Below are 21854 nucleotides of genomic sequence, written 5' to 3' on the forward strand. Positions count from 1 at the left end.
TGCTTGGAATTCTGTCCGTATCTTCTCCCTGACATACAACAGGTTCGCAGACGTGACAGCAGCCTGGAACGGATTCAAGGAATGTTACGCCATGTCGGTCTAGCGCACGACGCAAACACACTGTCACCCGGTCATAGGCTGAGCAGGAGCTTCAGAGTCCACCCGATCTGGTGCGCGATCCAGTTCCCTCCCTGCGTCCGCCAACATTGATTCCTTTTCGTTGACCGCTGAGATCGAATGGTACCGAATTGAATTCAACGCGGGAGAAGCATGTAAATTGACCACTGTTCGATCTCATGCGATCGACAGTAACGGCAAGCTTGCCAAGTCGGTCTGTGACTATGTTGAGGTCTCTGAGGACTCACCACGGAGCCAGGCCCAGGTCATATGAGACTAACGTTATGTATAGGCCAGAGCTTCGATTCACTGAGGCCTTCGCACGATTTCTTGGCCATATACAGTTCGTCGTGATGGAAAGCCTGCAAGTGCATTCAAACGACGTGCACTACACTTCACACATCGTCGAGGTCTCTTGCAGACCCGACATCGATATTGGCTGGAATATCAAGATCACAAGTCTACACGCGCACCTCAACCACATCCTTGGACATCCCCGCTGTTGAAAGTTATGTTGAACGTTGAAACGTTGACAGCCCAACCCTAGATTGCTCAGTGACGGAGTTGCGAGGTACGTACCGAGAAGATATTCCTGCAAGTCGAGGAGTAGCATTCATAGTATCGCGTATGTAGTGCTGAGCATCGAAGTATCGACGATGCCGCATGTCCGCAAAGGCTGATTAGTCTACTCAGTCGCTGAGTCGTGCGCATAGCACATCTTGACCTCCCCGTCAGACCAAGGGAGATGTAAGTTACGGACCTGGTCAACCTACGACGGTGGTCGCTATAATGGGCGCTTGTACTTTCTAGAGCGCTCACATCATCTTCCGATGTTCACGGAGGCAATGACCGCACCAGTCACCGGCATCCCGTCCGCCATGCTCCCCCGGTTCACCGCTGCACTCTCAGCCTCACACTGACACCAGCCGCGACCGTCGCAGCTGTCCTGACGACTACGACCACGAACATGTCGGACGCTCAGACCCAAGTCGGATGCTTCACCCGTCTGTTCTCATTCCACCGCAAGCGCCAGCCTGACAATGCACCCATGCAAGCTGGGCTCGCGCGGGAGCACACGCGTCAGACGTCGCTGCCAGCGACTGAAGTCAAGAAGGTATCTCTTGACGCCGCTCCCGGTGTTCAAAAACATGACGAAGAGTGGTGAGTGCAATGACCCCACAAACCCATACTCCGTGGGCGCACCACGAGTACTCTGTTTGGCCAGGTCGCCATGGCATAGGATGAATCTACCTTGTTGGAGTGTTGACTTACGCTGAACATCATACAGCTCTCCTACATGGATTTCGCCAACACCTGCATGTGCTGCGACTACGCCATAGGACGGGATGCGCACATCGAGAAGCCTCCCTCCTACGACGCACACGCCCTAAGCGAGATATTCCGCCCAGAAGTCCTGGAGACGATTGAAAAGACCGTGGACAAGTACGACCCCGAGCTCCGTGAGCTGAGCCTAGACATCCTGGCCCACCCCGAGATCGGCTGGCAGGAGAAGTGCGTCGCATCCCCCCTCCCTCTCCCGTTGCTCATACGTTGGCGCTACAACCAGACGGACGCACGACAAGCTGACCGCGTTCATGTCCTCTCATGGATTCGATGTGACACCCCACTACCTCGGCCTCTCCACTGCCTGGCGTGCCGTGTTCTCTTACGAGTCCTCGGTCGTCTCTGAGGATGGCCGCGGGTCATCGGAATCAACTCTGAGATGGACGCGCTCCCCGGCGTCGGACACGCGTGCGGGCACAACTTAATCGCCATTGCGGGCGTCGGCGTCGCACTCGCGATTAAGGCTGCTCTGGAGAAGCATGACGTCAGCGGGACCATCGTACTGCTCGGCACACCTGGTACGTGGCGTAGTTATTGGTGTTATGAGACGTGTGCTGACGAAAGGTGTAGCTGAGGAGGGCGGAGGAGGCAAGATCAATCTCCTCGACGCTGGTGCGTACGATGAGATGGACGCATGCATAATGTGAGTTCTCCGTCACATCTTTATTTCTCTTCCGACACCTACATCACTTCCAGGTGTCACCCGGGAGGTGGCGCAGCGAACTACTCCTCCATCGGTCCTTCGCTCGCCTCACAGCCGCTGAAATCGAGTTCTTCGGACATGGGTGCGCATTAGTCACGTCCTCACGACCTCTCACGCTGATCTGCTGCCGTCGACAGCGCACACGCCGCATGGGCGCCCTGGGAGGCGCAGAACGCTCTCGACGCGGCGTTCCTCGCGTACTCGAGTGTGTCGGTCCTCAGGCAGCAGATCAAGCCGACGCACCGTGTGCATGGTATCGTGAGCGGGAGGGACTGGGCGCCAAACAGTACGTAGGCACGAGCTCAAGAGTGTAGGGGTAATGACCTGGTCGCGATGCAGTCATCCCGGACTACGCGAAGATGCGCTGGATCGTGCGGGCGCCGACCTGGGGTGAACTCGAGGCTCTGCGGGAGCGCGTCAAGGCATGCTTCGAGTGCGTCCTTCGTTTCTTCTCTAGTACAAACGAACGATGACTGACGGCATGCTCGCGTCCCCCTCGTCAGAGCCGCAGCCCACGCCACAGGCTGCAAGCTCTCGATGAGCATCGGGGTAGGGTACTACGATATCAGGCAGAACAAGGTGTTGGGTGTGTTCCTTTTTGTACCTGTCCGGAAGCGTCGCTCTGACGGCTTTACAGGCACTCAGTACTCTGAGGTTGTTGACCGGTACGGAGTGACGGCCCAGTTCGACGGCGGCATGGCTGCGTCCACGGACTTTGTAAGCACCTCGCATCCTACCCAAGCCGTGCCCTTACTGACCTCCACCAATCTATCTGTCAGGGTAATGTCTCGTACGGTACGTTTACCCACCATCCGTTGTCCTCTTCATACTGAACACCCTCCATCCCCGCACAGCGCTCCCCTCCCTCCACCCGAACTTCACCATCCCCACCGAGCCCAACGGCGGCAACCACACGCCGCAGTTCACCAAGTCCGCGGGCACGCCCGAGGCGCACCGGCTCACGATCAAGACGATCAAGGCGCTCGCGCTGACGGGCTTCCGCGTCGTGGACGATGCGGAGTTCGCTGAGGACGTGCGTGTACCCGTTCCTTTGTTGGGGTGCTGAAGACGCGGGCTGATTGGTTTTTTGCAGGCGAGGAAGGCGTGGGAGGTGCAGATGGGTGAAGATGCGCGCAGGAGGGTGTAAATTGCGGACCGCCAGGTTGTGGGTCATGAAACTGAAAAGTATGGACCTTCGATGCTGGAGGAATGTTGTATTGAGTAACCGCAATGCGCTTGGCTGGTGGTCAGGCGTCGCAATGTGTTGTAGCAAAACGATATCATTCTGGTTCACAGATGAAGCCCCGGCGATGTACCATGACAGTTGAACGACCCAGACCAACATATACAACGTACAACAATCGACTTTACATTGAACGCGGACGTAGAGCGTAAGTATTATGGCGCTCGAGAAGAAACCGATCATCGCAGCGAACATACACAGGATCCACTCAAGAAAAAAAGCTTTGCATGGGAGGGTGTCTCCAGTACTAATAGATACGCGTTGGTACGCGTATGTACCATCTTGGAACGTCACGGTCCGGCGTCTGCCCCCGCAGCCGCAAACCTGATCGGATGCAAGCCATCACTTCGAACCTGGCGTACTTTGTCAGGTTCATCGAGTGACATGTTGAGATATAGGAGTGGACGCGGGGCGCCTCGCCTTAAGGCCAGGCAGGCTGGTACGCAACGGCGCAGCCTCCCGAAGGCTGTAGGCCGGAAGGTCAGGAGTAGGGACTGGATGGACAGGCGGACGTTCGATGTCGGGAGAGGCGGCAGTTGAAGCTGGCTGGGGCGTGGACCCGGGTGAGGGAGCCTGCAGTGCCATCAACTTCGCCTTGAGCGGTGCATACCGGCTCTTCCTCTCCCTCGTCAACTCCCTGTCCTTCCTGAACGCATCGATGGCTCGTACAAGGCACGTGGGAGTGAGAACAATATTTCTCTGTGCAATGTGTGAGCAGCAGCGTGTTGACCGTTCTGCCTGGTCCGGCTTCAGATTGTCGATGGAAAGACGAATTGTCCCGAAGACGGCTGTGAAGGGGTACCCGGCCAACAAACCGCGCACTGGAAGTCTCCGCTTCTTCGGTCTTCAGTTTCGCCAGGCGATTTCAACCAGCAACGAGCTGGCGAAAGAGGGGATATAATCGTCTGGGGATGTCCGTGGTATATCGTGAAATACGAAGTGTGAGTGAATCCGGCGTAGATAGCGCCTGCTTCCTCTGCGGCATGCCTTGTTGTATCATTGCTTCCTGAGTCATCAGGGTCGAACGCAAGATGACTACGAGCTTTGGAGTGAGGGAATGTCTGAGTCAAGTGAAGAAGGTACGCGGGCACCTGGTAGCATCGCGTCGATCATGATGCTCTCAGGCGTCGCCCACCCTCCCCAAGGCCGAGTCCGTTCTCGGTGAGGACAAACTCGTGTCAGGGGAGCACGATAGAGCCCTAGCTGCATGTCCCAAGCTTCCAGTTATATCCATGCGTGTTGTGACAGGAGGCGTCATCGGTCGGGGCTTCCAGTGTTCGTCTTCCAGGAGCAGGCGAGGTTGCGGAGCCAACCGCACGTGCGTTCGCCAAACCATACTTGATCTGTATGCTCACCATTGCGCGGTCGCCTGGTCGAAGCGGCCTTCGATGAATGAGAGCATTTTTCCGTTCCGGTAGTGTATGAGAAGAGAACTTCCGCAGGGTATTGAGCTGGGAGCGGTCCAGCTCTACAGAGGCGCCCCGCTCTCGGCATCCTCCAAGACTTGGATGACATGCGCAGCAGCGCTCTCGAGTTGGAGAAGGCCTTCTCAATGCGATACACGTCGGTCAGGTCGGCGTCGTCCTTGTACATGTCACGATACCGAATTTTGCCGAGACGGTCGTGCCCATGTGGAGTGTGTAGACGGCATGTCGTAGGAGTTGATGAGCACCTGTTTGTACACCCGACTTTGTTGACCCTTCTTGTAACTACCCTTCGGCCTTCGTGCCATGCATGTCAACATAGCTGCGACGTACTTCGTGTCTACTCACTTTTGACCTGGGCTCGTCAGTGCCTTGACCTCCTGCAGCCATCGACGCATGACGAAGCGTGGTAGATAGTGGTGAAACTGGCCGTTCCGGTCGTGGTCAGCCTCATGACGGTCGGAGGATCGATAGGACGAACCGGGCGCCCTTGCTGTTTGCTTCGGAACCCTCTTATATAGGTTGCCGTGTATGGTTTGCGATTCAAGTTAAGGTTTGCACATGTTCTCTCGTTTCGTCAATCCTGTCAATCCACGCACATGCTCTGATGCACAGGCGCGTTGACCACGAAGATATGGAAGGCGACATTTTCTTGTCTGCCTCTTCGATCTAGTTCGGCGACGACTACGCGTTTGCGCCTCTCGATGAGTGTTGTTTAACGGTTCAAGAGCACTGCGTCACTCACAGATGGATACACTGAGGACGGGTTTCTAGGCAGTAATCCATGCAAGAACCGATGAAATGTTGGTACTACAGGCAGCGGATACTGCCAGTGGACGGCTGAAGTGCTTTGAATTGCAGGCTAGGCCGTACAAGTTGGATTAATGATCTTTCCGGGAACGTGTTCCACAAGCAGATGCGCCGAGGAGGAGGAGAGATGCATCGCTTGGCCCTCTCCCATAAGTACTGGTCCGGAACCCCAATCGACTGGCTAATAGGCAAGCAACTGACGAAGACCTTGCAGCCTGGCAGAACACTGGCGCGCGGCGTACATCCAGGCCCTAGGCTCGATTTCGTAACGGTTTAGGTACAGGCAAGTGGTCCAAATGAAGCTCTGAAGGCTTGAAGGATATGGCGAACAGTACAAAAGTAAGTATGTCAGGCAGCAGCTTAGGTTTCGAGCTACCGGCCATGTCCGAGGCATCGAGATCGCGGTTCTACGCTGTGAGCGCCCGTACTAATAGCAAACTAATAGTACCAGGTATGAGTCTTAGTAGGCTCCTCATTCTGTGCAACGTGCACTCACACGTCTATGTCACTGTCTCTTGCAGCTTGACCTCTGAGACTAGACACAACTCATGGCGGACGCAAGGAACACCGTCGATGAGCCACAACGCAAGCGCGAACGCGAGGAGGACCTCTGGTTTGACGACGGAAGCGTCATCTTGGTTGCGCAAGACCGTGAATTCCGGGTCCACCGCTCCCTGCCCTCGCGAGACTCATTGGTCTTTCGTGACATGTTCTCTTTGCCCCAGCCGCTGATATGCCACCGGCGAGCATGATTGCGCTGTCGTGTTGCTCTCGGACGATGCGGGGTACCTTCGGAGCCTTCTCAGTGTGATATACGACCGCGAGTGAGTCTTCTCCGCTTCCATACACATACGGCCACGGCTAAGTAGCGGACACTAGTGCTGACTAGGACTGTCTGCCAGCTTCTACAAGGAATCATCGCTCGATAGAATGGCTTACCACGAGCGGGTCGAAATATCCACGGGCGTCATGTGCCTTGCACACAAATACGACATGAACGACCTATTCTCCGAGGCATACTCGCGGTTGCAAGAGATCTATCCCATGTCCTTGTACACCTTCACTAGGCTGGGGCACGTACATTCGGACATGCACGCTCGAATTGGGGGTTCAGCTGCGCTCCTACGGCTAACAAACGCCGCAAGAGCCATTCCAGCTCCCGAGCTCAACACTATGCTCCCGACTCTATTCTATCTATGTGCACAACTCGAAGACGAAGTTCTGCTGAACGGCGCACCTCGGGAAGATGGCACGCTAGAACGGCTGCAACCCATAACCTTAGCACCGTAATCGAAGGAAGGGCATCCCTCGTGACAGCAACACATCCGCCATGCTCTGCTTCCGTCCCATGCACAGGAACTTGTATCCTAACTGCAGCACTCGCTACACCGCATTGGTGAAGATGGTCTGTGACGCGCTGGAGGTGGGCGTCTTCGCGCACGCCGATCCACTGCGTGACTTGGGGGACTGGGTGGCGCAAGGGAACATCGGGTGGAAAATATGCCCAAAGTGCCTACAGCACTTGATGCGACATCACAAAGAAGCACAGGAAGCAACCTGGAAGAATCTTGGGACGATATTCCGTCTTGATATTACCAAAGGTGGTGAGCAGAGACTCTATGGGATGGTACCATTCGGCGGTGAGGCTGACTCGGAAAGTCACGTCGTCCTATAGGCTAGAACACGATAGTACATCAATATGTGTGTACGAGCTTGGTACGAGCCTAGGCCTCGTTTTCCAATATGTATGGTAGCATCGTGGTGCGATCGTCTTGCATACGTGCTGTACTCTTTGGCAGCCGCTCAGATGTGACTTACTGTGCTTGATCGACCAACCGTTATCAGGGTATTACCACGTACCCCTCAAGGCCTCAACCCGTATGATGCACATAATTTATCTCATGGACAGTCTCGAGCACACATTGCTGTTGTGAATTACATGACTCTCAGCCCGCTGCGAGCCAACAGGAGCCGACGCGCACAACGGGCGCTATGTACTGAAGCATACTCGCTTCTTGCCACGGCGACAACAACCTTCTGTTCATGTCAGAGCTTTACCTGTCGTCACTTCTCATGTCCGTCAGTCTCTTCCAGCTCTAAGAAAATTGGATATGCCTACTACTTCTTTCGAAACCTCCTTCAACGACACTTGTTGTCGTGACGAAAAGCTGTGGTTCGACGATGGCAATATCGTCTTACGCGTTCAAGGGCATGAGTTTCGAGTCCATCGCTCCATCCTCTCGCGCCACTCGTCTGTGCTGCGCGATATGTTCACCGCACCCAAGCTCGAAGGAAGATCAGAGGTGCATAATTGTCCGGTATTCACGCTCTCAGATGAGGCGAATGACCTTCGTCGCCTACTCACCATGGTGTACGACCGGCGGTGAGTACCGTACCGAGCTTCGCCAACCAGGTCCTGAGTATCTGACCATATGCAATGCAGATTCTACGATGACTCAATTACATATCGAGTATGCAAGCCACGATGAACAGATCGACATTGCCACGGGAGTCGTTTACCTGGCGCACAAGTATGCCATGGGCCGATTGTACTCGGAGGCGCTTCCTCGGTTGCAAAATCTCTTTCCTGTCAATCATCAATTCAAGTGGCAGTACTGGTCACCGCCAGTCGATATGGTCGAGTCGACGAACGGTCCGGCCCGTCTCATGCGACTCATCAACGTGGCGAGATCCATGAAAACCCCCGAGTTGACGGCCATGCTCCCGTTGCTTTTCTATCTAGGTGCCCAACTCTCAGTCGACGAGCTGCTCGATGGTGCCCCTCGGGTAGATGGCACGATTGAACGACTGCAGCCTCATGACGCCAGGATCTGTATCAACGGCAGAGCGTCTCTTGTGTCCGCGAACTCGTTTGCTACACGTTGTTTTCGTCCCAGAACACAGAGCTTGATCCCTGGATGTAGTACTCAGTATGAGTGCTACACAGCGCTGGCTACGATGGTTTCAGATGCGTTGAAGGAGGATTTCTTTGCGAGTTCAGATCCACTTCGAGATTTGACGGTCTGGTTCGAGAAAAGGAATCTTCGATGGCATTTATGCAAACCGTGTGCGGAGCATATATTGAAGAACCACAGGGACGCACGAACGGCGATCTGGGTTGGTTTGCCTACTATACTCTGCCTCGACAACGAGCCGAATAGTGGCGTATAGGTGAGTGACATGTAAGCACTGCGAAGTAGAGTTCTCAGTAACAGTTTTATATCTGCTGCTAGTATCATCTAATGGTCGACGTCCCGCCGTAATGAATCACCGCTTTACGTGCACTGCAACGCAATCACCGACCCCTCGAATTTCGCACACCAGAATCTTATGCATCTGTCGGACTTCGGACTCCAACCAATAGCCTCGGCTGCGTGTCAGGTAGCATTGTGGGACAATGGATTGTATGTCGGCCATGTGGGATATGCACGAGCACGTCTGTTGCTAAGCAACGGCCCCTTTCAACATGTACGCCTTTGCCATTTTGCCATTTGTGGCAGAAAGGCGGAGGGTCCACGAGTACATAAAGGATGCAGTTCTCTCTGTCCTGCCCATACTGCAGCGCTGCGTCAGCCTATCCCACTCGCTTCAAGCTCCAAAGCCCTACACCTCGGCGGGACTCTTTTATTCTTTCGCGCGAACACGATCAACCGGTGAGTGTTTTGCATCGAAAGTGAATGATTCTGAGCCCATGTACGTGGGTAGCAAAGGACGGACTGAGGTGCTCTACAATGAATGGTCTTCACGGCTTGACACTCTCGGAGCACCTTTGGTACGAAGACGGGAACGTTATCCTGGTCGCGACCAATCAAGCCTTTCGCGTTCACCGGGGAGTCCTATCGCAGCACTCTGCGGTATTCCGTGATCTCTTCACCGTGCCACAGCCGTCGTCCGCGCTCCTCGTGGACGGCTGCGCTGTCGTGCATCTCGCCGACGATCCCCTGCACCTCGAGTTTCTTCTGAGCGCTATGTATGACCGGTCGTACGTCCGTACGCTCTGGCATTTTCCGGCTCGCTGACGATGGCCCGTTTGGTGATGTAGATTCTTCAATGGTGCGGGGAAGCTGCAGCGAATTGCGGAGGTGGCATCCGGAATATTGTCTTTGTCGCACAAGTACGACATCGAGAGCTTCTACGAGGAGGCAATCTACCGCCTGCTGGAGGACTATCCAGTCACTTTCGACCGTTTCCGCTCGACAGAGCAGTACTTCCTGGAGCCGTTCGAAGCTGCGCACCATGCTGGTTCCATCTTCATCATCAACGCCGCGCGCCGCATTCGCACGCCTGAACTCCTCGAGCTACTGCCGCTGGCATTCTACCTGTGTTCTCTACTCGATGGTTCGCTTCTCGTCAAAGGAGTCCCGAGGTCAAATGGCGAGTTAGAGAAGCTCTCCGCCGATGATCTACTCCGGTGTATCAATGGAAAGGAAGGACTCATGAAGGCGAACGCCGCTGCAACCATGTGTCTAGGGCCGTTCACGGAAAGCCTCGCTGACGACTGCAAGGTCTTTGAAACATGCAAGAAAGCACTGGTGGCGATCACGCAAGACGCACTCGAGGCTGATATCTTTTCGGCGTGCGATGCATTGACAAATATAGACTCATGGATCGATGAGAAGGCCAGGAAGTATGCGTTATGCGAACGATGTGCCGGGAACATACGCAGCGTACATCGGGATGCTCAGAAGGAGGTATGGGATACTCTCATAGACATATTTGAGCTGCGTGAAGATCTGCCTACATCTACTGACCTTGCACCGTCGGGGCGCTGAACGTAGTACGCTCTGCTATGTTTGGGAGGATGCATTTTCGATACTCGATACAGTACGACCAGATTCTATGAAGATTCGTAATATACTAATCAGTAGTCCGATGTTCATGTAGTATGTTTATCATGATGCATTCCATTTTATGATCACGTCGTGGCGAGTCTATCCGAATCGTGATCTCATCCAGACGCGACCGACGCGTACTATTGCGGTCTCGTCACTGGCAAGCTCTTGATGGCGAAGAACGACGCTGTGTGATGATCTCATCTGTAACCACGAACTTATCAGCCCTAACTGCAGGTTGGAGAGATCTTCAGGTACGTACCACCATGGCGGCATTTCTGTGCACTCCAACTTCCAAGCTGGTATCTTCGCGATCGGTTGCACCGACACCTGGGTGAAGAGAGACTAAAGTAAGTACGGCGTCGACGCGGTCTGCCAGATGCGTACCCGACTGTGCAACCCGTGCGTGGCACATCTAAAGTATTGCCATCCAGAGGCGGAGAAGCGGTTTGGGCAGTACCGGGCGAGCCGATGCGCATCAGTAGTTCCTGTGTGATACCAACCCAACGGTCGCAGACCTACCGCTCTCGATGACACCGCTTTCGTGATCTTGCAGGGCACCTCAATCAAAGCTTGGAGCGAGAGACGAACAGAGATAGATTTCCGGGCGAGACTAATAACAGACCGAGCACCACAAATACACTGATGACATAGGGGAGGAGAGAGCCCAAGACACGGGAATGCGACTAAGATAATGAGACAAGCGGCAACTGTAACTCGTGACGAAGGCGACAGCGAAAAGAACAACACGGGCTGGCTATGTACTGTTAGGCAAGGCGGGGCGGCGCAGCAACGCGCTTCCGGGAGATGGTCGTGTGGGTGGCTTTTGTGATAAATACAACAACATCCGGGTAGATGTGAACGCAGAGAGAGAAATACGACGGGTAACTGCACGACTGGCGCGGAAAATGGGACACGGGGGTGAGCGCAAAAACAAAGAGGAGCAGCGGCAATAGCAGCAACGACACCAAGATCCAGTCCGACGAGACACATGTCCTTCACAAACCTGACCAAGCAACAAGGGGGACCCAGTCAAACGCGCGCACAGAGGAGTCATCACTGAAAGTTGAGCCCACCAGTATCAGGGTTGAACCACTCGTCGAAGTCGCGCTCAAAGTCCATGCCCAGACTCGGATCTCCGCGCCCGAAGAGCGAGTCGCCGATGAAAGAGGTGTCTAGCTGCGACGCGACGGACTGTAGGAAGTCGGTCGGGATGATGGACTGATCTGAGCTGGGCGGCATCTGGGACTGTACAGGCGGGTGGCTCGGTGCCATAGCCGGCGTACCGCCGTTGCTGAGCATCCCTTGTGGCGAGGGCGCGGTCATACCGCCTGGCGTCGGCGGGGCGGATACGCCTGGGGGGCCACCGCCAGGAACACCAGGAGGACCCTGAGGTACACCAACTGCGGCGTTTTGCGGGGATGTGTTCGGTGCCGATGAATCGCCGCTGGTGGGGTCCTTGCCCGGCCCTCCCATAATCTTCGCCGCATTCATGCCCGGCGACGGCGGGGGCATCATACCCACCATGCCTTTGTTCTGACCCATCCGATTCTGGCCTCCGGGTCCCGGTGGCCCGCCTGCAAACTGTCCGTCGGTGTTCGACGGCGAGCCCCCCGCGCCCTGCGGAAGGAGATTGCCCAGCGCGCCGTGCGGCAGGTTGCTCTTGTGGAGGTTGTGCATCGTCTGCCTGTACTGGTGCTCACGGTGAATCTGAGTCATCTGTCAGGATATCAGCCCATACGGCTGTGTCTACCGACATAAGACACGCACTTGTTGGTTCAGGTGGTTCATGGGCATGCCGTTCGGCGGGGGGTGGTTCATCATGCCAGGGCTCATTGCATTGCCCATGTGCGGGCCACCCATGTTCGCGCCCATTGTCATAGGCATCCCGGGGGCTTGCCCCATCTGGTGCATCCCTTGGCCGGGGAACCCAGGCATCCCAGGCATCATCGCACTTCGCATGCCGCCAGGCATCTGGTGGGGACCAGGGGCACCCTGTTGGAGGGGATTCTGAAACGGTGCCCCGCCCTGCTGCATCGGTGGCGGCTGTTGCTGTTGCTGTTGCTGTTGTTGCTGTTGTTGCTGCTGTTGGCCCTGCTGCTGCTGGCCCTGCTGCTGTTGATCAGGGCCGGGTGTTCGACGAGGTCGCTTCCTGTCCGGTGGCGAAGACTCAGTCTTCGGCAACTGCTCAGCCTACACGGACATGAGTAGTCTCGTTCAATGTAGATATATGCGTCATAACGCCTACCTCTTGACCGGGAGAGGTGCTATTGCGCTTGTGTCCACGCTGAGTAAGTGGAGGCTGTCCCGACATCTGCGGCGTATGTGGCTGCTGTCCCGGCGGGCGTTGCTGAGGCGGCTGCATTGGTGGGTTCGACGGGCCAGCGGCGGCGTTCGTTTGAGGTGCACCAGGTGGCTTGGGCATCATGGACCGCCTCTGCCTCATCACATTGGTTAGCCGGTGCTGCACATCGCGTAAGTATTCACTCGCGCCAGCAAATTGAGTATACTAGCGAACCTTCTCTTCGGGAGTCAACGAGGGTAAGTCCTTGTCACCTGTTATCCCGGCCTCTTGCTTCAACATTCGTTGGTTCTCCACAGGTAGACGGAAGAAGTCGTTCAGAGGGTTATCTTGCATCTGCGCACCGTACTGCATGCCCGGGGGTTGCCTCGCCGTCATCGATGGGCTCGGGGACGGCATGACGCCGTTCGGCGCCGGAGAAGCAGGCTGACTTGGTGACCGGCCCAGTTGCTGGGGACCCGGCTGGGGAGTCTGCGACTGGCCAATCCCCGGAGGGCCGTTAGGAGGCAGCATGCCACGGCTCATCTGGTTTAGGGATTGCTGGTTGCCTGGCATACCAGACGCAGGATTAGGCTGCCCGGGAGCACCGGGGTTCTGCGAAGGGGAGTTGGTTAATACCTCGAGAAGTCTGACGGCATCGCGATACTGGGGCCACGCACCATTCTCTGTCCTCCGGGCATCATTTGCATGTTCTGCGGTTGCGACGGTGGGACGCCGTTTGGCCCTGCAGCGGTGCCTGGTATGCCGTTTGGCTGCGCGTTGGTGAAGGGCGTACCGGTCGTGCCATTCGGCATAGTAGGAGGTGCGCCGTTGGCTACGCCGTTCGGACCAACACCGTTGGGTATTGTACCATTCGGCATATGAGCCGCTGTGCGAGTTACACCGTTGACATACCGAGCGGGTTGCGCTGGTGGTCGGCTTGGCTGTGGTGGCCGCTGAGATTGGTGCTGTACGAATCGTCATGCATCGCCGCGGAGGACTCAGCCGTTGTTAGACGTACCTGGAGATACACAATAGCATCTTCAGAGCCAGGTCCAGGGTGGCCCGATAACTGACTCTTCGCCGAGAACAAGACCCAGAAGACGTTCCACCACCTGACGGCGACGTCCAAGACAGTCCGAATGACCCTGATTGCGCACTCACTCGAACAACAAGCCTTGCTTCGCATTTATTGGGGGTGTTGCAGCGTCTTGGATGCCCGCTTCTCGCATCAACGCTTGCGCGGTTTCGATGTACCCGTGCTTGACACAATAATCATGGATATATATGTTGAACCTAAACAGTCGCCACACATGCGTAAGCTGGCACCATAGGTACCAAGTCGCGATCACAAGACGTACATTCTGTCGCCTTCCCATTGGAGAGCTTCGGCTTGCGACGCCGCTGGACTGTGGCCATCTGCATTGGCCATTCCGTCCCAACGCACTAAGGAAGATCGGTTCTGAGAGAGAGAGAGATCAGCCATCTGGAGGGCCCTATCGCGCTGGTGGACTACCCACGCGGAAGCAATACAACACAGGATACAGAACAAAGACGAGCTAGATGAAAATACACAGACAGACGGGTGGTGGCAGGTCGATGCTCCTGCTGAGACGAGGCGGTGACGCGCCGGGGACTGGGCGATGGCGGACGGGGTGGGCGTAGGGGCTGGGGGTTATGTACGGTGCAGGCGAGGGGCGACGGCGACGTGGGCGACGGCGAGGAGGGCAGATGGTATCGCCTGAGATGGGAAGGAAGCTGACGGGGAGAGTCGAAGCCAGGCGCAGTGCTGCCCAGAAGCGCGAGGACGCCCCCGATGGCAATCGGGCGGAACCCAAACTCAATCCCCGGCAACGCGCGCCGTGCCACTCGCCTCCCACCTCGCCCAGCCACCAGCGACAACAGCACAACAATATATTATATACGCTACAATTAGACGAGCACTACACTACACTACAATATCCCCGCCGTCAGTGGCGGCGCACGACAGCAACCTGAAAGTCCCAGCCACCCAGAATGTACTTCACTTCGAATAGGCGCTTCAACTCCCGCCACCCCGTGTTCATCTCCTCAAGATCCTTGCGGTCGGACACCAAGTAGATAAAGTCGGCAGGCGACAGCAACGACCGCAGGAACGAGCCCACCAGGAAGGCGATAAGGGCCACGATAACCACCGTCGATAGTGGATACGTCCTGCCTCTTCCCACCACCTGCCGCGAGAGCAGGCCAAGCGCGTCGCCCTTAGTGCCCGCCACAACGGAGACATCCCGGGCTTGGCTACCCTCGGTAGATATCCCCGGGCTACTCTCGGGCGGCGCGGGCGTCGACGGCTCGCTGGGCCGCCGTCCTGGCGCGGTGAAGCGCAGGAGAGGGTTCGGATAGGCGTTCAAGAACCGCAGAAGACCACTCGTCGTCGAGTCAGCTGCTGGCGTCTCGGGGGGAGAGACGACCACTTGCGGAGGCTGTCGCGCAGAAATCTTCTCAGTTCCCGCCATCTGACACCAAAATAGAACCAGACGCTCACACTCTCACCCGCGTCCGGATTTGCTTCCGGTGGCATGTTCGTGCTCTCTGTGTCGACCTGCTCAGACACCGGCGCAGGCTCAGACGCAACTACCGCGTCGTCCAGCAGGTCCGTCGCCACAGCAATGGGCACCTGCAGCTCCTCCGCAGCTGGTCATCTTCCGCAGACGAGCTGACACGGGAGAATGCGTCAGGTTCCGCGCATAATGAAATCACCTCGAAGCGGTACTCACCCTGACAGAAGGTCCATCTTGGACGCCCTGCTGTCCAAGATTTCATCTCGCCCGAGGCTAGTCAGTGACTCCTTCTCGCCCAACACCTGCACAGTGGTGTCGTTGACAGTAACTGTCCCCTTCTTGCCCGGGCGCCCCCGGCGGTCGGCTGTATTTCGATGTCCAGGATAACGCGTCCTTCTTCCATATCGGAGAGCCATTGTGGCTTTGGTGGAGCGCTGCGAGTTTCGCCGGTCAAAGGATCCTGAATGGTCGATACATAATACTGAGCTGTGGGCAATGTCAGCCGCAACAGATGCCGCGGTGGACGGTCCGTGTTCAGGCCGGCCGAGTGCAGGGGGACGGCGGGAGAGTGTACGTCGCGCAGGCGAACGGAAGTTCCTGCGCCGATGACGACGACGTTGCCGTGCCGAGCGGGGAAGGCAGCGATATCCGCGCCTTCGATTTGTCGATGCGTGAGGCTAGCCGGACTTCATACCCGTCTGGATAGAGTTTAGAGTCGACGATCAGCTCTGAGACGAGCAGGTCCGTCGGGTGTCGCATCTCGCCTCTCGACGTCAGCATGGTTGACGATCTCACTCCTTCTCGGGAACGCGAGCGTCCGTGCTCGGGCGACATGCTCACAGGCTTTGATTGCGAAGTCGTCGCTGACGAGCTTGCTCTGCTCCGGCTCTGCCGTTCCAGTTCGTCGGCGACAGCGGCGCCAGTAGCTGCCGAGATAGTCTGTGCCTTGAGAGTACGATTCCGAGGTTTGGGGGTCTTCTCATCGGCCCTAGAAGCTACGCGGGGCAGCGCATCCGAACTATTGAGCAAAATGGTGCTCTGGTACACTGTGCCGACGGCTTGAAGCGGGACGCGATCAGTAGACGTGTGGAGTCTCGGCGCCGCATCTTCCATGCTTTGTGTCGGAGGAGGGGATCCTGGCTCGTTTGAGCGAGGCAATACCAACTGCGGGGAGACGGGTGCACGGAGGAGGAGACAGATTCTTGACGTAGGACTCGACGGCCTGAATCGACTTCGGCAACATACCGTTGATCATCGAGTTCATGGCTGCCGGGATGGATCCCGAGTAATCAACCGCGACTACTCGCGTGCACCGAGTGGACGGAATCGCGTAGTTCTCTGCTCCGTAGGGATCGAGCGTCTCCAGAATCCATCCATCCACGTAGACACGGCCGATGGGCAATCCGTAGGTGTTGTACTTTGCGGGAGAGAACGAAGCAACAGACTCCGGAGCGAAGGATGCCGACACGCAGTATATCGCAGCACGGCTCTCCGCCGAGTGTTCGAGCTCGCCCGTAGGTGTGTTACGCCGAGAGAGGGAGGGAGAGGCGCTTCCTCGTGCCATGAGCGAGGCCAGGTAGAAACCTCTGTCGCGGAACGGGAAGCCTCCTTTCATGACCACGAACTCGGTGTGCAGCTCGCCGCCGAACACCTCAAAGACGTGTGCCGTGTCGAACCGAGTATCCCATTGCTTGCGGCAGTCGTAGCTTGTTAGAACCGAAGCTACCTCCTCCGCGGAGACCCCTTCGATGACCTTCTCTCCCCTGTGAACTGGGATGACCGGCGAGATCTCAGCGTCGATTCTCCGGTACACGGGCACGTCCTTCTCGCTGACAAATGTCCACCCGTCACGTTGCGGGCTGATGTGTATGCTCTGCAGATACGCCAGAGCCTCGAGCGCGTACTGCATAGGCGGCTTCGTTGCGGATGGAGCATCGCCTCCCGCAGCCATAGCAGGGGCAATCGCAGCAGCAGCTTGTTGAGTAGCAGTCGTCGCTTGCGCGATCGCCATGTTGAAGAATGAGTTGAACGACGTCGTGAAGGTCGGCGACACTGCAGCCTCTCCCTCCAACCCCGCTTGTTTGGGCACATCGTCTGCGTCTTCGAGCTCGCCGTCCCCACTCCACTCTGCCCTGCGTCGCCGGATGACTCCCAGGACAGGAGGTTGGTCCAGCGGCACTCGAGTCGGCTTGATGCGCTTTTGCTTCTGCAAGTTCTTCACCTCCTTCTCGGGCAGCTCCTCGACGTCGACGTCCACTTTGGCCCCGTTTACCATGACAAGCCCCTTCTCCTTCGGCACACTCATCGGTCCACGCCTGACAATGACTTGCAGACGATCATCCCCGGTATAGACAGCGTCGTGCGTGATCGTGAGCCAAAGGCCGCCCCCGCCGGAGGAGAGGCGGTGCCTTCGGAGACAAGAAATCGTTTGTGGCGGCGGATCAACCACAATATCCAATGACGACGCCCAGTTATCCAGATCGCACCTCATCTCACATTCGACGACAGGTAGTCCAGGCGAGATAGGAGTTGCCGGTGTGGCAGACTCGTCCGGATTCTGCGCTGGAGTCGACCGGCGGCTCGCGGACGCCTCGAACTCGACGCGGAAATTGTACCTGTCGTGGTCATACCGCATCTGCGTCGCCTTCGCGCCCTCCAGCCGCGTAACGATGGGCGGGCCACCACACTTGATCGCGAACTCGCCAACGCCGGCCAGTGCTTGGATCATCTGTTGTGGAATGGACGCCTTATTCGACCAGCCCTTCGGTCAGACTGCTCGAGCAGGGTGAGCTGCGTCGTAGTGGGCGAGAGCGCCTCGATCGCCCATCCCTGCAGGTCGACCTGTGTGCGAATGACGGTGGGCTCCGCGGACGGGATGTTCGGAAACAGGTTTGGATCGTCCGCGGAGAAGGCAAAGACGTGTATTGTCGTCGGTGACTTGTACACGGTCTTGAGCACGACCGCATCTCTCCCACTGCAGAGATAACAGATCAGAAACTCGCTGTGGGCGCCGTACTGATAAACGATGCACTTACGTGACAGGCCATGCAGGCTTCGTCTTGAAATGCCACAACTCCGAAAGCTCGGTGACTTGTTCTAGCAGTATACTATCGTCGTATAGTCTGTCCCAGAACGCGCGGGCGCCCGGTGTCGCAATCGCGGCATATAAGTCCCACAGTCCGAGTCCGACGAAAGCCGCTTCCGCACGATACACTACCAAGGTGGGGTCGATTGAATCGAGTTGCGCTATCGACACCCCGCGCGCCTCGGTGGCTTGACACACAGTGAGGAAATGTCGAAAGACAAACAGCAAAGCCGCACTCACTGCGTTTCCACTTCGCCTCCGGCTCCTGCAGCAGTGACGAGAAGTAGATATAATTACGTTTGACGCGAGAGAGGATCGACTTCTCAGCCGTTGCAGTCCGCTCGGTCTGCATACGCGTAAGCGCCGGCCGCTCAGGGAGCGCAGCAGAAGCCTTCGACGCGGACTCCGCCACCGTGCTGACGGACGACGATTGCGTGTTGAAGCTGAAATCGGCCGCACTCGACGCGTCTCGGAGCATCTGCTGCGACGCAACGTGAGATTGCGGATCCCGCTCCTCCACTTGCTCGATGGGTTGAGGGATACCGTTCAAGCGGATGCCACTTGACGAGCCAGACAATTCAATCACTACTCGGACTTTCAGCACAGAGTGGTCGTCGGGCAAAGCGACATGTTTGATTCCGAAAACAATTCTGTCTGCTTCTGGACTATTTGTGGTCGAAGCTTGGGCGGGGGACGGATTTCGTTTTGCCTGTGCTGTCCATGGTAGCTGCGCGACATGCTCCGAGGATGCTTTGGTAGCAACCTGAACGTCCCAGCCCACGGGCGCTGGCAGTGCACATTCGACCGATCGTGTTAGCCTCTTGTGCTCGCGTATTGCGTACAGTTCGTCTAGGCCCTGCGCAGTCGTATGAGGGGTGTGGTCTTCATCCTCTGGGACGATCGAGTAGTCCACGGTCAGCGCCTCCCGGTCGAGGTCGAAGCGTAGCCGCTCGATTGACACGCCATTCCCATATCCCGACAGTTGAGGTATTCGCAGGCCGCGTTTCTGCACCGTGCTGTAGATACCGACCATCATGGTACATAGCTGTTGTGTGAAGCTGGACGCTGTGTTGAAGGTCCATAACGTCTTCAGATTATGCTGCCAGAAACAAGTTATGCGTAGTTTAGGGCCGCGCTTGGATGCCGGGGGCTGCTCGCCGATAACCTGGACGCACCAAGCAAAGACTAAATGACAATCAGTTGCGCCTGAACTTGTGTCCAGTGAGTCACGTACGAGAGACATCCGACCGAACGTATGGTGGCGATGGTCGAAGGTACGCCGGCTCATCTGGGGACCGAGCAAGGGAGGTGGAGACGTCGATCAAGGTCGTAGCATCGCTGAAAGAACGAGAGATGATTACAGCATCTCTGGGACTGCACTCGAGTCAGTACAAAATCACCGCCGATGCGAGGAGCAGAAACGTCAGATCTGTCCATAAAACAACACCAAGATGCAGGCAAGACCTCATGCGAGTTCACGATAAGACACCTGTGATGTACGTTATATAGAGTAGTGACTGAGCATGTGCCCATGTCGTGTCCCTGGGAGCGGGCTGCAAAACAGACAAAGACACATAGAAGCAGGACCATGCTCTACGGGTGATGACCAGTCATACGAACGCCACAATCACTTGCAGCTATGAAAGCTGCTTGAGGCGGGACAGTTGGACACCGGCTGTCAACTCCCGTAGGGCAAGAAACTAAGCGGGACGGCAGATCTGCGCTGTGCAACCTCTGCCGTCACTCTCAGTTTCATGCTAAGGCCGGTGCCCGTACATCAGAGGTCCAAACCTTTCCGAGAGGAATAGGAGATCATGCAGCCAATGACGGTCCACTGCAAGACATCTGAAGAAGCCGAGCACTCCGGAATGTAGCTATCTGAGCGCGGCGGGGACAATGTCAGATTTCAGCCGAACAGAACGGATCCACGATGTGAAGCCGTGTCTTGGCTACGTCTGAATGGTGAATGGAACCCAGCTGTGACGATGCGCTAGGCTGTATTCTGCGTGCCCATGGCCAATGTCCGGGCCAGTGATTTCCCGAGCGAATGGACCTCTCCCCATGCGTCCTCGCGCGCACAAGACTACCGTCTTCGTTGTACAGATGTCTCCGGTAGACAGTGATACGCGTGCCCGACGACGAATGCGCGACTTACTTTGCAGGCCACCCAAGGGTGAAATCGACCTTGGAAATCCTAGTGGCTTGGTCGAGTATCTCGATCATATGCGCGCCTTCCACTGCTGGATCCCACTCCTTTCTGAGCTCCGGAGTGGACAGGACAGCTCTCCAGCTCTCCAAAGACACGGGCGCATCACCTACCGGGACGTCCAGGATTGCGCGGTAAACGGGTTCGCTGGACTTGTTCATCTTGCGGTGTAGAACTACGTCCGTGAGCTCTGGGGCTACCGCCCTTGATTTGCCCTTCGCATTCGTGTCGCTTGGGATTGGTACCCTCTTCCATTCAGGCGAGGCATGGGAGGACAGCAGCTGCCGGAAGTTGCTCTGTGCATCATCGAGCGAAGCGTACCATGAGTTGCGCAAGCTGAAGTCTGTCAGTCAATGTGGCATGTCGCAATCGAGCCGTCTCACCGTGTGCCGTCTAACATGGGGATATGGTCGTCGAGGCGCACCAGAAATGAGAGGCTCGAGCAGAACAAGAACGACTCTTCGCGCTGCGAGCGCAGAGCATGCTGGGCGCCTGTCACCGATGGGGAGCGTGTCGGGCACGTGGCCTGGGGTGCACCAGGTTTGGAAGAGTCACGCTCCTCCTCCTCCTCCTCGGCGCTCGCCTCAACTGTCCTGCTCTGTCGCGCTGAAGCGCCATGGTCCTGCGCTGTGTGCGATCCTGCTTGCACGGATGCTACCTGTTGTCCTTCATATGGCCTGCCATCTGGCGACCGAGCTAGCCGAGGCAGATGGTTCCATTGGAATGGCAGATGCGGTGTCCAAAGGCTACTGACAACTTGAAGTTGAATATATGTGCCAGTGAATATTGTCAGATTTGAGCGATAACTTCGGCTCCAAGCTTCCGTGCAGGAACACAACAGGAAGAAATTTCCACTGCGACAAGTAGACATGCACGCCGCGATCTCTCTCGGACGCTACCACCAGACGGCGTCGTGAATGCTACATGTAGTGCGTCTCCATTCGCATTGTCACTCTGATCCCAAGATCGAAGTGTCTTGCTATCACTATGGGACAGGAGCGCGTACTTTGCCAATCCTCGACAATGTCTCTCCAATCATAACGCCAAGTCTCTTATAGGAAGAATCTCGAGGAGTACTTTGACCGCGCCGGCCAGCTAGCCCAAAGGCCTAGGTCCATCATAACTGATGCGCTCCGCAGAGTACTTAGAGGAGAATGCTTACTCGGTACATGGCATTGGCAAGTCACTTCTAATGACAGTCTCACAGAAGACTCGGACCGGTCGTCAGCGGTCGTCTCGTGTCGGACTGAGCGTTGCGGTGCAGCGGGT

At 56.6% G+C, this 21854-nt stretch overlaps 6 protein-coding genes across 6 annotated transcripts; 4 read left to right on the plus strand and 2 right to left on the minus strand.

Moving 5' to 3' along the window:
* Positions 1-1084: 1084 nt before the first annotated feature.
* On the plus strand, positions 1085-3311 carry B0H18DRAFT_953169 (uncharacterized protein; the record flags this gene model as incomplete). Its single annotated transcript, XM_048042167.1, has 14 exons — positions 1085-1231; positions 1406-1629; positions 1685-1770; positions 1809-1979; positions 2032-2104; positions 2158-2198; positions 2219-2246; positions 2302-2450; positions 2504-2597; positions 2668-2750; positions 2802-2881; positions 2944-2959; positions 3019-3197; positions 3258-3311. 14 exons carry the CDS (start codon positions 1085-1087, stop codon positions 3309-3311), a joined length of 1425 nt encoding a protein of 474 aa, XP_047895895.1.
* A 2878-nt stretch (positions 3312-6189) lies between these two features.
* B0H18DRAFT_1116924 (uncharacterized protein) lies at positions 6190-6931 on the plus strand (the record flags this gene model as incomplete). Its single annotated transcript, XM_048033502.1, has 3 exons — positions 6190-6336; positions 6389-6465; positions 6544-6931. The coding sequence occupies 3 exons, from the start codon at positions 6190-6192 to the stop codon at positions 6929-6931; spliced, it is 612 nt and encodes a 203-aa protein (XP_047895896.1).
* A 1236-nt stretch (positions 6932-8167) lies between these two features.
* B0H18DRAFT_993886 (uncharacterized protein) lies at positions 8168-8993 on the plus strand. The gene is made up of 2 exons (XM_048045216.1): positions 8168-8812; positions 8875-8993. The coding sequence occupies exon 1, from the start codon at positions 8180-8182 to the stop codon at positions 8810-8812; it is 633 nt and encodes a 210-aa protein (XP_047895897.1). The 5' UTR covers positions 8168-8179; the 3' UTR covers positions 8875-8993.
* A 277-nt stretch (positions 8994-9270) lies between these two features.
* On the plus strand, positions 9271-10679 carry B0H18DRAFT_1145954 (uncharacterized protein). The gene is made up of 2 exons (XM_048035690.1): positions 9271-9627; positions 9706-10679. Exons 1-2 carry the CDS (start codon positions 9319-9321, stop codon positions 10411-10413), a joined length of 1017 nt encoding a protein of 338 aa, XP_047895898.1. The 5' UTR covers positions 9271-9318; the 3' UTR covers positions 10414-10679.
* A 620-nt stretch (positions 10680-11299) lies between these two features.
* B0H18DRAFT_143762 (uncharacterized protein) lies at positions 11300-14335 on the minus strand. The gene is made up of 9 exons (XM_048036847.1): positions 14116-14335; positions 13919-14050; positions 13776-13869; positions 13435-13722; positions 12992-13369; positions 12722-12937; positions 12244-12666; positions 11550-12183; positions 11300-11479 (listed from the first exon to the last, which is right to left on the minus strand). Exons 1-9 carry the CDS (start codon positions 14238-14240, stop codon positions 11472-11474), a joined length of 2298 nt encoding a protein of 765 aa, XP_047895899.1. The 5' UTR covers positions 14241-14335; the 3' UTR covers positions 11300-11471.
* Positions 14336-14652: 317 nt separating this feature from the next.
* Positions 14653-21100, minus strand: B0H18DRAFT_993895 (uncharacterized protein). The gene is made up of 16 exons (XM_048045217.1): positions 20969-21100; positions 20535-20921; positions 19614-19753; positions 18620-19564; positions 18330-18567; positions 18051-18268; positions 16736-18012; positions 16676-16711; positions 16460-16654; positions 16379-16430; positions 15854-16352; positions 15683-15728; positions 15535-15629; positions 15507-15511; positions 15279-15427; positions 14653-15216 (listed from the first exon to the last, which is right to left on the minus strand). The coding sequence occupies exons 1-16, from the start codon at positions 20983-20985 to the stop codon at positions 14725-14727; spliced, it is 4791 nt and encodes a 1596-aa protein (XP_047895900.1). The 5' UTR covers positions 20986-21100; the 3' UTR covers positions 14653-14724.
* Between the last annotated feature and the right edge of the window lie 754 nt (positions 21101-21854).

The sequence above is a fragment of the Fomitopsis serialis genome (assembly GCF_022376445.1).
Source record: "Fomitopsis serialis strain Sig1Antser10 chromosome Unknown B0H18scaffold_17, whole genome shotgun sequence".
In the NCBI taxonomy this organism is placed as follows: Eukaryota; Fungi; Basidiomycota; class Agaricomycetes; order Polyporales; family Fomitopsidaceae; genus Fomitopsis; species Fomitopsis serialis.